The sequence below is a fragment of the Zootoca vivipara genome, chromosome 3 (assembly GCF_963506605.1).
Source record: "Zootoca vivipara chromosome 3, rZooViv1.1, whole genome shotgun sequence".
Taxonomy (NCBI): domain Eukaryota; kingdom Metazoa; phylum Chordata; class Lepidosauria; order Squamata; family Lacertidae; genus Zootoca; species Zootoca vivipara.
This window is the reverse complement of record NC_083278.1, coordinates 30,183,996-30,198,470: the sequence shown is the minus strand read 5'-3', so window position 1 is coordinate 30,198,470 and position 14,475 is coordinate 30,183,996. Positions and strand designations below refer to the sequence as shown.

At 42.2% G+C, this 14,475-nt stretch overlaps 1 protein-coding gene across 1 annotated transcript in view; it reads left to right on the top strand.

The window, feature by feature from the left end:
* The window catches only part of ELOVL5 (ELOVL fatty acid elongase 5), a 61,832-nt gene extending 48,004 nt beyond the window's left edge, over positions 1-13,828 (top strand). The window contains exons 5-8 of the mRNA XM_035109795.2: positions 7,121-7,292; positions 8,110-8,234; positions 9,064-9,198; positions 11,281-13,828. Of these exons, the coding sequence (XP_034965686.1) occupies positions 7,121-7,292; positions 8,110-8,234; positions 9,064-9,198; positions 11,281-11,412 (564 nt within the window). The 3' untranslated portion in view covers positions 11,413-13,828. The remainder of the gene's footprint in view (positions 1-7,120; positions 7,293-8,109; positions 8,235-9,063; positions 9,199-11,280) is intronic.
* The last annotated feature ends 647 nt before the right edge of the window (positions 13,829-14,475 follow it).

Sequence of the window (14,475 nt, the reverse complement as noted above, 5' to 3'; positions counted from 1 at the left end):
GCTGACTCTACTGTTTTTCTTTGCTTCTTGCATTTGGAGTGAAGGTCGGTACAGTTCTTACATATTTGGGAAGGATGTGTACTCGTCTCTGTTATTGCCAAAGGAAAGGCTTTGCTGTCATTTGCATGGTTTGATAGTGCCTTGAAAGGAAAGTTAATGCATCATCAATGAATCCTTCTAGTCCATCCAGTGTTTCCCAAACTTGGGTCTCCAGTTTGTTTTGTTCTACAAACCCCATCATCCCTGATCTACTAGCTAGGGATGATGGGAGTTGTAGTCAAAACACAGCTTGAGGCCCAAGATTGAGAAACCCTGATCTGGACATATCTGAACATAGAATCATAGAATCATAGAGTTGGAAGAGACCACAAGGGCCATCCAGTCCAACCCCCTGCCAAGCAGGAAACACCATCAAAGCATTCCTGACAGGTGGCTGTCAAGCCTCTGCTTAAAGACCTCCAAAGGAGGAGACTCCACCACACTCCTTGGTAGCAAATTCCACTGTTGAACAGCTCTTACTGTCAGGAAGTTCTTCCTAATGTTTAGGTGGAATCTTCTTTCTTGTAGCTTGAATCCATTGCTCTGTGTCCACTTCTCTGGAGCAGCAGAAAATAACCTTTCTCCCTCTTCTATATGACATCCTTTTATATATTTGAACATGGCTATCATATCACCCCTTAACCTTCTCTTCTCCAGGCTAAACATACCCAGCTCCCTAAGCCATTCCTCATAAGGCATTGTTTCCAGGCCTTTGACCATTTTGGTTGCATAAAGGAGTTTGAAATGCACGCACCCATTGTTGCTAACTCAAGGCTCGTAAGAAGTGCAGCCCACTCTGTTCTGTATATTGCTACTTACACATGTTTTCAGTGGGTGTCTCTGAAATTCCTAGCTTGAAACTCCCTAGTTTCATGGGAAGCCTATCTTTGTATGGTGTGTGGGAAATACATGTAACTGTAATTTGGCTTACCGGCACTGAAGAAAGATACTTTCTTGGAATAAAATTGTGCTTTAGTTGGTTGAATTCATCATTTGGCAGTGCCACAGGTGATTTGGCACACATAAAAACTGGTGTGCATCCCTTCTGTCATTAACAAGGAGATGGCGACGGCAGTGCTTGCACCAAGTTGCTGCATTGGTTTAGGAGCCATGCAGATAAATTTTCAGGAGGCAATTGAACATGTTCTCCTTCGGTCAGGTGCTTTCATCTCTAGCATTAAAGGATGCTAGACAAGGCATAGAAATCTCTGTCCCAGCTTAGCCAGCCATGAATCTCTGGCTTAACTCCATCTTGAGCATAGAGCCAAATGAAGGGTGGTTAAATGCTTTGGGTTAGTAACTCTGCATAAGCCTAGTCCTACCACACCAGGTTGTTGTGAGGCTAAAATGGGGGACACCGCTTTTAATATTGGATAGCTTTAGCATACTCAAGAGTCAAAAGGTTTGTGTCTCTTTTGTAGGAAATGTATACATTTCTGGGCATTCTGCAGTTTTTCCATTTTGAGCTCTTAATGCTGGAGGTATAGAAACTTTTGCAAACGAAGTCATAATTTAAAGAAAGAAAGAAAGATTTTCACCAGCTTGAATTGCCAAACTTGCCCACTGTTTTGTAAGATATTGGTTGACCTAATAAAGGTACTGCCCTGATGTAGGTTTTTGGATTTCCAACCACGCCCACTATGGACCAACACAGCTATTGGCCATCACTTCCCCTCCTTTTGCCCCACTTCTCCACAGGGGGAAGGAGATGCTAGACTAGTAAAATCAGCCACTGCCATTGTCATGGGTAGTGGTGGGAGAAAGGGCAACCATTCAAAACACAACTCACCCCCTTGCATGAGAGTCGAGTCGTTCTTCATCCAGTCCTTGGCTCTCTTATTGACCCGGTTCCTCCTAAAAGAGATCCGTTTCCTGTAACCATTGTTCCCAGCAGCAGGCCGTCACTCCTAGCATTGTAGTGTGGTCAAACGGCAGGCTGGGTCCAATGTTCTCCAGCCGACCAGGGGAACTTCTGGGACTTGGTTTGTGTTATGCAGTAACTGAATGGGAACTTAGGAGATGGTTGCTAGAAACATAAGCTTGTGGTTAATGCAATGTGGCATAGAAGCCACTATGCCCATAGAAATTCTAATCTACCTAGCACAATTCTCCTCTAAGGAGCTCAGGGTTGAGCACATATGTGAGGAAATTTTGCTTCTATGAACATTTTCTACCCTTTTTCCCTACAATATAATATAATTATAATAATTTATTATTTATACCCCACCCATCTGGCTGGGTTTCCCCAGCCACTCTGGGCGGCTTCCAACAAAAGATTAAAAATACATTAAAACATCAGTCCTTAAAAACTTCCCTAAACAGGGCTGCCTTCAGATGTCGTCTAAACGTCAGGTAGTTGTTTATTTCTTTGACATCTGATGGGAGGGTGTTCCACAGGGCAGGCATCACTACCAAGAAGGCCCTCTGCCTGGTTCCCTGTAACTTCACTTCTCGAAATGAGGGAACCGCCAGAAGGCCCTTGGCACTGGATCTCAGTGTCCGGGCAGAACGTTGGGGGTGGAGACGCTCCTTCAGGTATACTGGACCGAGGCCGTTTAGGGCTTTAAAGGTCAGCACCAATACTTTGAATTGTGCTTGGAAATGTATTGTGAGCCAATGTAGGTCTTTCAAGACCAGTGTTATGTGGTCATGGCGGCCGCTCCCAGTCACCAGTCTAGCTGCTGCATTCTGGATTAGTTGTAGTTTCCGGGTCACCTTCAAAGGTAGCTCCACGTAGAACGCATTGCAGTAGTCCAAGTGGGAGATAACCAGAGCATGCACTACTCTGGCGAGACAGTCTGGAAGCAAGTAGGGTCTCAGCCTGAGTACCAGATGGAGCTGGTAGACAGCTGCCCTGGACACAGAATTGACCTGCGCCTCCATGGACAGCTGTGAAGCTGTGAGTCCAAAATGACTCCCATGCTGTGCACCTGATCCTTCAGGGCCATAGTTGCACTATTCAGGACCAGGAAATCCCCGACACCCACCCACACCCTGTCCCCCCCAGTACTTCTGTCTTGTCTGGATTCAACCTCAATATATGAAGCATCGTCCATCAGTTTCCTCTGGTGTCTTATAAATACATACAATTTTGCCCAGACTTTTCTGGACCAATAAGGTTAGACCTTGTCATTACTGAATTTTTGTTTTAATACGACTGTCTATGTTTGAATCTCTGTTTTTATGATATTGTTCTATTGTTTTTATGTTGCATTATTGGACACCGCTTAGATGTTTTTAAATATTGAGCAATTTAGAAATGCTCTTAAATAAAAAGCAAATAAAAAAGCTCATGTGGTGTAGGATAGGCTGATAAGTAGTAGCTTTGCCAAGATTAGTCAGTGAAGTTCATGGCTAAATTGGGAATCCTGGAAGAGTTTCTCCATACTCTTTCTTTCCTGGGGTGTTAGATGGTGAAGGCTTAGTATGAACCATGTTAGAATATTTCTGAATCCTGCCAGGATATCCCAGACAGATTTATTTACCTGTCAGTGTCCAGCAAGCAAAATGTTCTTATAAAAGCAAATCTGAAATTGGCCTGCAGTCAAAAGAACTGGAAAACCATGAAACTATTTTTAACTTGTCTCTCCCTTGGAGCATAATGCCTGAAAATTACATCTCCCATTATAGCCAGTGAACAAATAAGAATCCTAATTGTCTAATTCCCTCATTTTCAGTTCCTTTGTTTCTTATAGTACTGAACACTTCTAAAGAAACACTTTCTGACATTTGCATGTGACAATTTGAATGGAGGAACAGTAATAACTAGCGACAAGGAATGAAGTATCTCCTATCCTCTGAGAGGACACTATGAGACAGATGTAGTGCACAACTCATTATATAAAATGATGAAATTAGATCACAGACAGCAGCAGTATTTTAAAACCTGAAAAGAAATAAAGTGACCCTGTTACAAGTGTCTGCATTTCAAAAGCAACGAGTATCTCCTTTAATGAAGGCTACAACAAGACGATTCCACTTCTGAGCTGTTTTGTGACATTCCGGGAAAATCAGCTGTATTCTCCTGTTTTCCATGTTAGTTTACTTTAGCTGATGCAAATCAAGAAGCTTATGCTTTTACAAGTTACCTTTTTTTAAAAAGAAGAAGAATGAAAGATATTTCAGATGCGCATCGGCCCAGGTTCCTTTAGGATGCTGTTATGGGTGACACCAACTTGACTCAACTAAATTTTGGACCGCTAATTTAGTTAGTGGTGCCAAAACCCAGTAGGCCAAGGGTGGGGAACTAGAGGACCAAGGGGGGCAAATGTGGCCCTTTAAGTTTCTTTGGGACTTTTTGGACTGGCACAGTCCCAGAAGTCCAATACCACATGCCTTTTGGGTTCTCATGCCTAGACCTTTTGAAACATCACTGAAAGGTCAGTCCATGTAACCATGCCAATGAGTTCCCTTTCTAACTTTCAGAATCTCCCTATTATGAAATTTGGGGCCAGTTCAGATGTCACAATCTTGGCCTGATAAACCATGTTTTGTTCATTTGGGAATGAGCTGTCCCCTGTACACATTCTCTCACCTCCTTGGGTGATTGTCTTCAGAACAGATGTCTGGGTTTCTTATACCACAGTTCTCTGTGTCATCCAAACCAGAAAGGGTGATTGGCTCTTACCAAAGAACCAGAAAGGCTCTCACCAAACCAGGAGACATAGCACCAAACAATAATAAGCATGAGGTGTCTTGGATTTTGTGTGTGAAGTGTATGGGCTTAAAATGGACAGCAGTGTTCTTTCAGTTTAATTAAAGTAGACTTACCGGTAGCTGTTTTCTTCATCTTCCAACTAGCAGGTTAGCTGGCATCTACACACTCTTCTTCCTTCTTCTTTTCATTGACATTATAGAAATAAGATTAATATGCTAGGGAGGAGATGATGTTATACGTTGAGAGGGATTCCACAAAATGGGGAGGGGCAGTATCATCATCATCATCATCATCAGGTTTATGTGCATTGGACTGAAAATCAACTTCCTGAAGAGAGAAATGTGGGAAAGATTTTACAATAAATAGAAGTCCCAATTTTTCAAAAATCAGCTCTTCTCCATCAGTGTGGATATCTGTCTGCTCACCTTTCTGAACTCCAGTTTGGTTTTCAAATTCTCAGTGTCAGGCATGAGGTTGAACAGTTCCGTGCCCTGTAACATCATCTTACCACAGGTTTTGGCATGTTTGTGGAGCAAGAATTCTTGGTGATTTCACGTTGCGGTTGCTTGCTTGCAGCAATGTTTCTCTCCTTCCACATCAGCCAAATCTTCTGTGCCTCATTCTCCCCAGCCTGGAGGAAAGCAATTTCCTTTTAGGGAATACAGTAGCACAAATCCTCTGTTTGTTGCTCAGATTGTTCTTCGGAGATCACAGTAGCAGTGTAGAGATTAAAACCTCTCCCCTGAGTGTTTTGGTGCACCTGAGGTACACTTAAATAGGCTTCTAAATCACTGCCTCTTTTGCTTTAGTCACCGTTTTGGTTTTATGGCTACAATCCAAAGCATGCACAGGGACTTGGGTCTTTCCAGAAAGCACTTTACTTTATTTCGAACAGCACACATGCATCACAAGCTGTTTTCGAAACTTCCCCGTCTTGGGGACAACATAGGAAGCTGCCTTCGACCTAGCAAAACCAACAACTCTCAGGTCAAGACCAAAACCCTGCTGAGAACATGGAGCAAATTACCCTGTTCTGGTAACTAATGCACAAAGAGGCTTCCGAGAAGGGTGTCAGAAAGCCACACATCCCATTCACCAACCCATACATCTGCTGTGTACTCTGGCCCAGCACATCATTGGATGTGGGCACATCAAACCCTGGTCAGGGTACCCTGGTCAGGTGGTACTATACATCTTTGTGGACGAAGCCTTCTCTCAGACGTGACTGGCACATGAGTCAACATCTAAGGGGCCATGTTCAGTATCTAGAGATAAGAATGGAGAGGCCTCCTCTGCCGCTCGGTCAGCATTGCCTCCTGCACATAAAGTAGTCATAAGAAAATAGCAGTAAAGTCTACAGACTTGGAACTAAGCAAACACAATAAAATATAGATCGTAGAATTGTAGAGTCAGAAGGGACTATGGGGGGGTCTAATCCAACCCCCTGCAATGCAGGGATCTTTTGCCCAACGTGGTACTCAAACCCACGGCCCTGATATTAAGAGCCTCATGCTCAACAGACTGAACTATCCCCAGGACCACTTTAAATACAAACGTAAAAGATACTTGAAGGCACAAATACTTAGTGGCAGCTCCAGGCCAGCTCACTTTTTTCTGACTTGATGCAACAAGTAGGCCATCATGCTGTTACAGGCAGATGAGGAAGGTGGGAGTTTGCTTAGAGGTTTATTTTTTTTAAAAAAAATTAAGTGGCTTATACATTTTGTTTGATAGATAGATAGATAGATAGATAGATAGATAGATAGATAGATAGATAGACAGACAGACAGACAGACATATTAGATATAGATAGATAGATAGATATGATAGATAGATAGATCATGACTGTCACACTGTATGGGTGAGCACCCAATAACCCAATTTTCAGTTGCCCCTGATGGTTGTTGAAGACCATCAACCAAACTTGGCTAAACCATTCTGCTGGCTCGCTTCCTGAGATCATCATTTCTGAACGATGGTGCTGTTATTGGCAAAGGATATCATGTAACACTAAGCCATTGTTTGCTCATGGCTTGTTGAACAACCCATGGTTAAAAGAACCTCAGAGACCAGACAAGCCATGATTTATTTCTGCAAACTTTGTTTCCCACCTCCTGCTCTTGCCTCGTGCCTCTGTAGCTTGGCATGTTCCACCACGCTTAATTCACGTGTATCAGCCAAACCATGGCTTTAAACAGTGGTTTGTTGCTAACCATGGTTAGTATGCTCGGCTGGATTCAAATGAATGACATAGCATTCTGTTTGAACCAGGGCTATATTGCAATGATTATTGATCACCAGGATCTCTGGGGTGGGGTGGGGCAGGGAGAGATTATTTGCTGGGTCGGTAGAATTTGCCATGATCTGTCTTATTCCATTTGCCCCTCTGGAACATACGTCTGACCTCTTTCCCCCTCCTTTTAGATCATACGTGTCCTTTGGTGGTACTACTTCTCAAAGCTCATCGAGTTCATGGATACTTTCTTCTTTATATTACGGAAAAATAACCATCAGATCACCGTTCTTCACGTCTATCACCATGCAACAATGCTTAACATCTGGTGGTTTGTTATGAACTGGGTGCCTTGTGGCCACTGTAAGTATTCTTGTAATTCGTGACAAGAGACCTGTGCGTGTGTGCATTTCCTGAAAGACTCATTCTGTTTGAAGAGGGTGTGTTAATGCACACCTTCACTTCTTGAGAAAACAGTCTCCTTGGTTGGAAATGGGTAGGGCTGTGCTGTTTTGGCAGCAACTTGTAACAGCAACCTTCTCCTCAAAGCTGTGTCCGTTCTGTGTATCTCCTTCTGTTCTTTCAGCTGTTATCCAACTTCTCTTAGGGTTTTCTTAGCAAGCCGTCAATGTTGCATTACAAAATTTCTAATAACTTGAAGCCAAATTCTTTCATCCATCAAGCTCCTGGTCTCCAACATGGCCTTTTAATTTGTTCTCTGTTCAAATATTACTTGCAAGCTTGCTCTGTGGTTGGCTGGCAAGCTGGATTTGTTAAAGTACAATGGGAAACTGGCTCTCCAAAAGTCTTCAAAGAACAGTGCATGGGAGCTGCCGTGATTCCAAGTGATCATAACCAACCTCAGTAGAACTGTTTTACCTGCTGTGTGTTATATATTGCAGAAGGAAAGGGCAGGAATGGAAAAAAACCAGGGAGGAAGGATGGGAAGTCTAATTATTATTTTAATTAATTAATTAAATTTGTATTAAATTTGAAGTTAAATTGTTAGAAAATCTTTGAAATTCAATAAAAAATTAATTGGCAAAAAAGAAAAGGAAAGTTCAGCAGGTCAGTAGTAGTTTAAACTTGCATAGAACAACAGTTTAGGCATGTTTGCTATAATGCATATTGCTCCAAGAAAGTATTCAACTAACTAGCATCTCTTTTCTATTGTTTCCAGCCTATTTTGGTGCCACCCTTAACAGCTTTATCCATGTCCTCATGTATTCCTATTATGGGTTATCGTCTGTTCCATCCATGCGTCCATATCTCTGGTGGAAGAAGTATATCACGCAGGGGCAGCTGGTGAGTAAATGGTGCACCTGTACATTCTTTTTTTCCTCATATGCTTATGGCGGCTGTTTATTTTTAACTCAAGCTATCAGATATTGTGTGGGGAGGATCAAATGCTCTTCGGCGACGAACCATGTGCTGTAGATTGTTGGGCGACCTGTGTGTTATTCTAATGGGGGATATTTAGTTATAGAATGCCCCCTTCAGACTGGAGGTCAGAATCTTTTTAAGGTGACAAAGCTGCATATAGCAGAAGCAGAGAACCGCTTATGCCCTAGCTACTGCTTACAAGCCTCTCTCTTGTACACCAAGCCACTTGTAAGTCGAGCTTTACTATGCTTTCCTAACCATGGAGGAATGGGAGCAATACTCGTCTCTTTTCACTGTCTAACCCTACAAGAAACAGCTGCTTGTGAACTTAAGACCAGCCACATGATATATTTTTAAGCAGTGGCCATACAGTAGAGATCGCAGTAGCTTCCTTTGTTTTCAGTGTAAGGTGCCTTGGGAAGGTGATAGAATTTGAGATACATAAGTAAACTTGTAATCTCTCCCCTCCCCCCTTCATAATATCGCCATGCTCTCTACTTGCAAATACTTGAGCTTAATTGAATGGCACAGCTAAGGGGCCAAACTTGTATAGGTTGTACCTACCCATCTCCCACTTGGAGAGCAACAGGGTCCCTTCCAAGGGCCACAACCACCAATCTCTTACAGCCAAGCACAAAAGGCAATTTAAAATCTCCACATTCATACCCAGCTATAATGGTTTCAATGTACTCCTTTGTCTGTTTTCTTGTTCATCCTTTCATTTTTCTTTTTTCTTTTTTACCTTTAACAGACTCAATTTGTCCTGACAATCTTCCAGACAAGCTGTGGGGTGGTTTATCCGTGTCCATTTCCCCTGGGATGGCTGTACTTCCAGATAGGCTACATGATCTCCCTAATTATCCTTTTCACAAATTTCTATATTCAGGTAAATTAAGATTTATTCCTCTTTTTCGTTTTTTGTTTTTGTTTTGCAAATGTCGATAAAGAAAATAACAACTAGAAAGTTTGTGTATCAGAATGCACTTCTAAAAATTAGTGGGCAGTTGGATCCTAGCAGAAGACGTACTTTGTTAACTTCCCAGAACTACAACCAATAGTCAATTTTATAATTACTTTGGTGCCGTAATGCAGCAACAGGAAGCACTCACTGCCAACCGTAGGCAATAAATGGAGATGGGAACTTGCACTCTGTCTTATGCACTTGCTGCTGTGTGAGAGGATTGGCCTTCTCTGCTGCCACTAGAATCTTATGTACGTTTCCAAGCACAATTCAAAGTGTTGGTGTTGACCTTTAAAGCCCTAGCAAAATAAAAAAATTCATTCAGTAGCACCTTAAAGACCAACTAAGTTTATATTTTGGTATGAGCTTTCGTGTGCATGCACACTTCTTCTTTCGTGCATGCACACGAAAGCTCATACCAAAATATAAACTTAGTTGGTCTTTAAGGTGCTACTGAAGGAATTTTTTTATTTTGCTTCGACTCAGACCAACACGGCTACCTACCTGTAACTTTAAAGCCCTAAACAGACTTGGCCCTGTATACCTGAAGAAGCGCCTCCACCCCCACCATTCAGCCCAGACATTGAGATCCAGCGCCAAGGGCCTTCTGGTGGTTCCCTCATTGCAAGAAGTGAGGTTACAGGGAACCAGACAGAGGGCCTTCTCGGTAGTGGCACCCGCCCTGTGGAACACCCTTCCATCAGATGTCAAGGAAATAAGCAGTTATCCTAATTTTAAAAGACATCTGAAGGCAGCCCTGTTTAGGGAAGCTTTTAATATTTGATGCTGTATTGTTTTGGTATTCAATTGGGAGCCGCCCAGAGTGGCTGGGGAGACTCAGCCAGATGAGCGGGGTATAAATAATAAATTATTATTATTATTATTATTATTATTATTATTATTATTATTATTATTTCATAGATACAAGGGGCAGTCAATTCCTATTGACTTGACTCACTCCCCCCTTTCTCCCCCCCCCCCCCGGTGTTGGTCCAAAAAGCATTTCAAATGAATGAAATGGACTTTTCTGACATGGAAATCTGCTTAGCCTAGTGGCTGCAGCTACCGGTACTTTGCAATATTTACACAGTGGTCCCTGTTCAGAGAAAGCCATTTTCATTTAAATCCCATTGGTGTTAGTTGCAACTAACTTTTCCCAATGATTTCAATGGACTTAAACTGACTTAAACAGGATTGGGACCGGTTGCTGTGGTATCAGGTCAGGTATAACTTTAAAGCAATTTGTTTAATGAAGGAAACTACTTTTTCCTGAACTATTTTGGAAAAGAAACAACTTGAAGACATATCCGATGGCCTTCTGTTCTAATAGGAAAAGAGTATTTGTTTTGTTTGGCTGTAATGCTAAACAAGCCTTCCCCAAATGATGTTCTCCATACGTTGCTAGACTACAACTGCTTTCATCCCTGACATTGGCCATATGAAATGAAACCATAGTTTAGTGTTGCAGAAATGAGCTCATGTGCTGCCCAAGGACACGGGGAGCTAGGAAACTTTCACCTCAGTTTTAGATTAAACACAGCTTTCTGTGTCGTCTGAACTCCACAGACTGCTTAATCTTAACTATGATAGGTTGAAACCAAGCCAACTTCAAATTATAGGTTAAGAAACCGGCTTGTTTCAACAAACTGTAGTTAACATTAACCCATGGTTTAGGGGCGCATAGGCAAGAGTCTTGGTTTCATTCTTGCCTTGCCTTTGGCCACTATTCCTCACATTAGTGTGCAAACAAACTGTAGTTTCCTGTTCCATTTTATATGGGAAGTTGTGGTTTGTACAAACCATACTTTGCCCCCCTACCAGGATATCAAACAGGGATGTTATGCTTTGTCTTTAAATCAGAATAGGGTGTATGCTTCCTAGTCTTAAGTCCATATGAAGGGGAAAGATACTTGTTAAATAACAAAATGAAATTGGCAAGTTTACTGCATTGTTGCTGTGTGGGGCGAAAGCTCACTACTGACATATGTGATTTTTATTTTTTTTTAGACTTACAACAAAAAGGCAGCATCCAGAAGGAAAGAGTATCAGAATGGTTCCATGGCTGCTGCGAACGGGTATACAAATAGCTTTTCTTCCCTTGAGAACAATGTGAAGCAAAGAAAACAAAGGAAGGATTGAAGACCAAACTGAGAAGCCATTTTGATATTCTGGGCAACAACAACAACAACAAAAATCATCTGATTGTAAGCACAATATGTGTTGTGCACTGATATAATTCTTGACAGCTACTGTAGCTATTCCTGCCTAGAATAGTGTTGATTTATGTAGGACTTAACAAGTGCAAAACATCCTAGAAACTACCCTATAGGCTCAAGTTGATGATGTTGATCATACTGGGTGGTCACAGACACGAGTGTAAACTGTGGAAGGGAGTATTGTTGTAGTATGTGTGCATATATCTATATATAAATACATAGATATATTCGTCACTGCAGTTGCCTTACTAGTCAATATGATAGGTGCTGAATTATGATTCACAATTTCAAGACTGTAATCCAAACTCATATTTTTTAACTGTAGATAATGCATGTGGTTGTGATTTGTACAACAAAGGTTTTTTTTGTGCGTGCTACGGTGGTTTTCCTCCCCCAGTAGTTTAAAAACACACATGCCTTAAATTTGAAGTAAAGCAGGGCCCAACACTTAATACTGGTTTGAAAATGTTTTGACTCGGGGAGCAACTTCACACTCAGTTACCAAATAGACTTGCGATGGTGTCTGTTGTGAAAGGGGCACATGTGTAGAAAGAATGGCTTCCCCCCCCCCTTCAAAATGCTTGTTGGGTGGCAGCTGGGATATGGCCGCTTGCACATGCTCATGTGTACTCTTGATCAACGGTGCCCCTGTATTTGAGGGCCCCAAGAACAAAATGGACTATTGAGAAGCCATCCTGGATGAGTTGGGCTCCTTTTGTGAGTCAACTAGAAGTCTGCTCTGTGTTGCACTGAAGTTGGAGTAATTCTCCTACACGTGATCTTTTTGAAATGAAAGATTCACTGGAAAAGCTAGACTCTTCATTTCAGTCACGACTTGTGCAGGAGAAAGACGTTTGATCGTCTTTTTAGTTTTTAGCTTACTGTCTTTTTACTTCCATTATCACAAGTCTGCAGCAGTTTGGTGGTTCAGTTTGATTTTGTCAAATAGGTTTTAATTTGCCTAAGTGACGGGGAAGTTAATTGGCACTTAAGCAGCATCCGTACCTGAATGCTGACGCTCTCCCCCTTCTTTCAGCGTTAGAGAATGCAATTGTGGGGGGGGGAGACATCTTACTCCCTTTAAAAATCAACATTCCCAGGTTGTCGCCTGTTCCTTTTGAAATTGCCACAGAAGTATGAGATAAACCACCTGCAGCATTTCTTCTTCCCAGTCCTTCTGACCAGGAAATGTGTAGAAGCCACAGCTGGTTCATCCCCTCCAATTCATTGAAAGTTTTAAAGATGTAAAAGTGAATCTCCAGGTTGCCTCCTGGCCAGCCAACCATTGACATACCTGCAATTTAACTGCAAAGCAGTTTTCTGACCGTCACACAAGTTGTCCACGTTCTCCATTGTTTGACAAAACTTAGCTTGCAATTCTTAGCTGGTGTTTTTCTTGCCGTCTGCATAGCAAGCTTTGAGTCGGATTCCAGCAGCCACAGGTGGAATCCCACGGGCAGAACAGGGTTTCCCTCACTTCCCTTTTTCTCAGAAAGCTGACCCGGAGTTCAGAGGATCCTTGAGAAGGATGAGTAAGGGGTGTGGCTTGTAGCAAGGGGTGGGGCTACAGCTGAGGGGAAATGGGGAGCTCCCTCAGAACAAGTAGAGATACCCTTCACTCATGTGGAGTCAGCCTTCGGATCCAAACCATTGACTTTAAAAATGTGCCTATAGTAAAGGTGTGTGTGTGTGTGTGTGTGTGTGTTGGAAAGTGTGCAGATTGGGCCATGCCAGACTTTTATTGTTATGCGGAAAACCCTTGGAAATAAGGTTGGTGATGAATGTCTGTTTCTTAGTATGTGTTGTGTATTTCACCTGTACTTCCTCGGCCTGTTAAAAGTTTATAAAGAAACTTGTATAAAGTGTGTTGGAACCACCACCACCCCTTCAATGCCGTAAAGCAGGCACCTTTAATGGATATGCTATGTAATTTGGTGGAGTTTTAGCCTACTAATTTGTTGGTCATTGAAATTCATTTGTCTCAAGCCATCCTATTGCTTCCATACCCCAAGTTTATATATTAATTATGATTTGATATTTATACAAATATCAGTTTTGCCATGTTTTTGCACAGCTGATATTGGGGAAACTAATGTGTTTTCCCTAATGGGCTCGCATATCTTTTTTTTTTTTTGCTTGTTTTTGAAATGAGAGGCGGAACCAGTTTATGTTTGTCTGCTTTATGTTCTCAAAGCTTGTGTGTATGTATGTGTCCTTGGTTTCTAGGTACTGATTTGCAAAGTCTTTACATATTTCATACAGCAGCTTCATCATTCAAAATATGCTGTCTAAACATGTGTGCTAAAAATAAAAAAACTAGCTTGTCTGAAATATCGACATTGTCAATGTTTTGTGTTTTTAATCATTAAATTGTTATTGAGTACCCGTGCCTGCGTTTCAATACAGTGGCATCTTAGTGGATTTGAGAAGCTTTGCCGTGGAAGTAAACTTTTCATTATTAACCATTCTGCTATAGGCAAATGTAGCCATCAACTGACCACTAAACCATGGTTTAGCATTACATGGGTGAGCCTGCATGAGCCTATAAACACTGGGCTTATGCAGTCCCTTCTGCCTCATGGCTTGCATAAGTAATTTTCCTGAGTTTAGTTTTGCATAAGTATTAAGGTAAAAAAAAAAGGCAAAGGAACCCTGGACGGTTGAGTCCAGTCAAAGGTGACTATGGGGTTGTGGTGCTCATCTCGCTTTCAGGCTGAGAGAGCCGGCATTTGTCCACAGCTAGCTTTCTGGGTCATGTGGCCAGCATGACTAAACCATTTCTGGTGCAACGGGACACTGTGACGGAAGCCAGAGCGCATGGAAACGCTGTTTACCTTCCTGCCACAGGGGTACCTATTTATCTACTTGCACTGGAATGCTTTCAAACTTGCTAGGTTGGCAGGTGCTGGGCCTGAGCAACGGGAGCTCACCCTGTCACGGGGATTCAAACCGCCAGCCTTCTGATCGGCAAGCCCAAGAGGCTCAG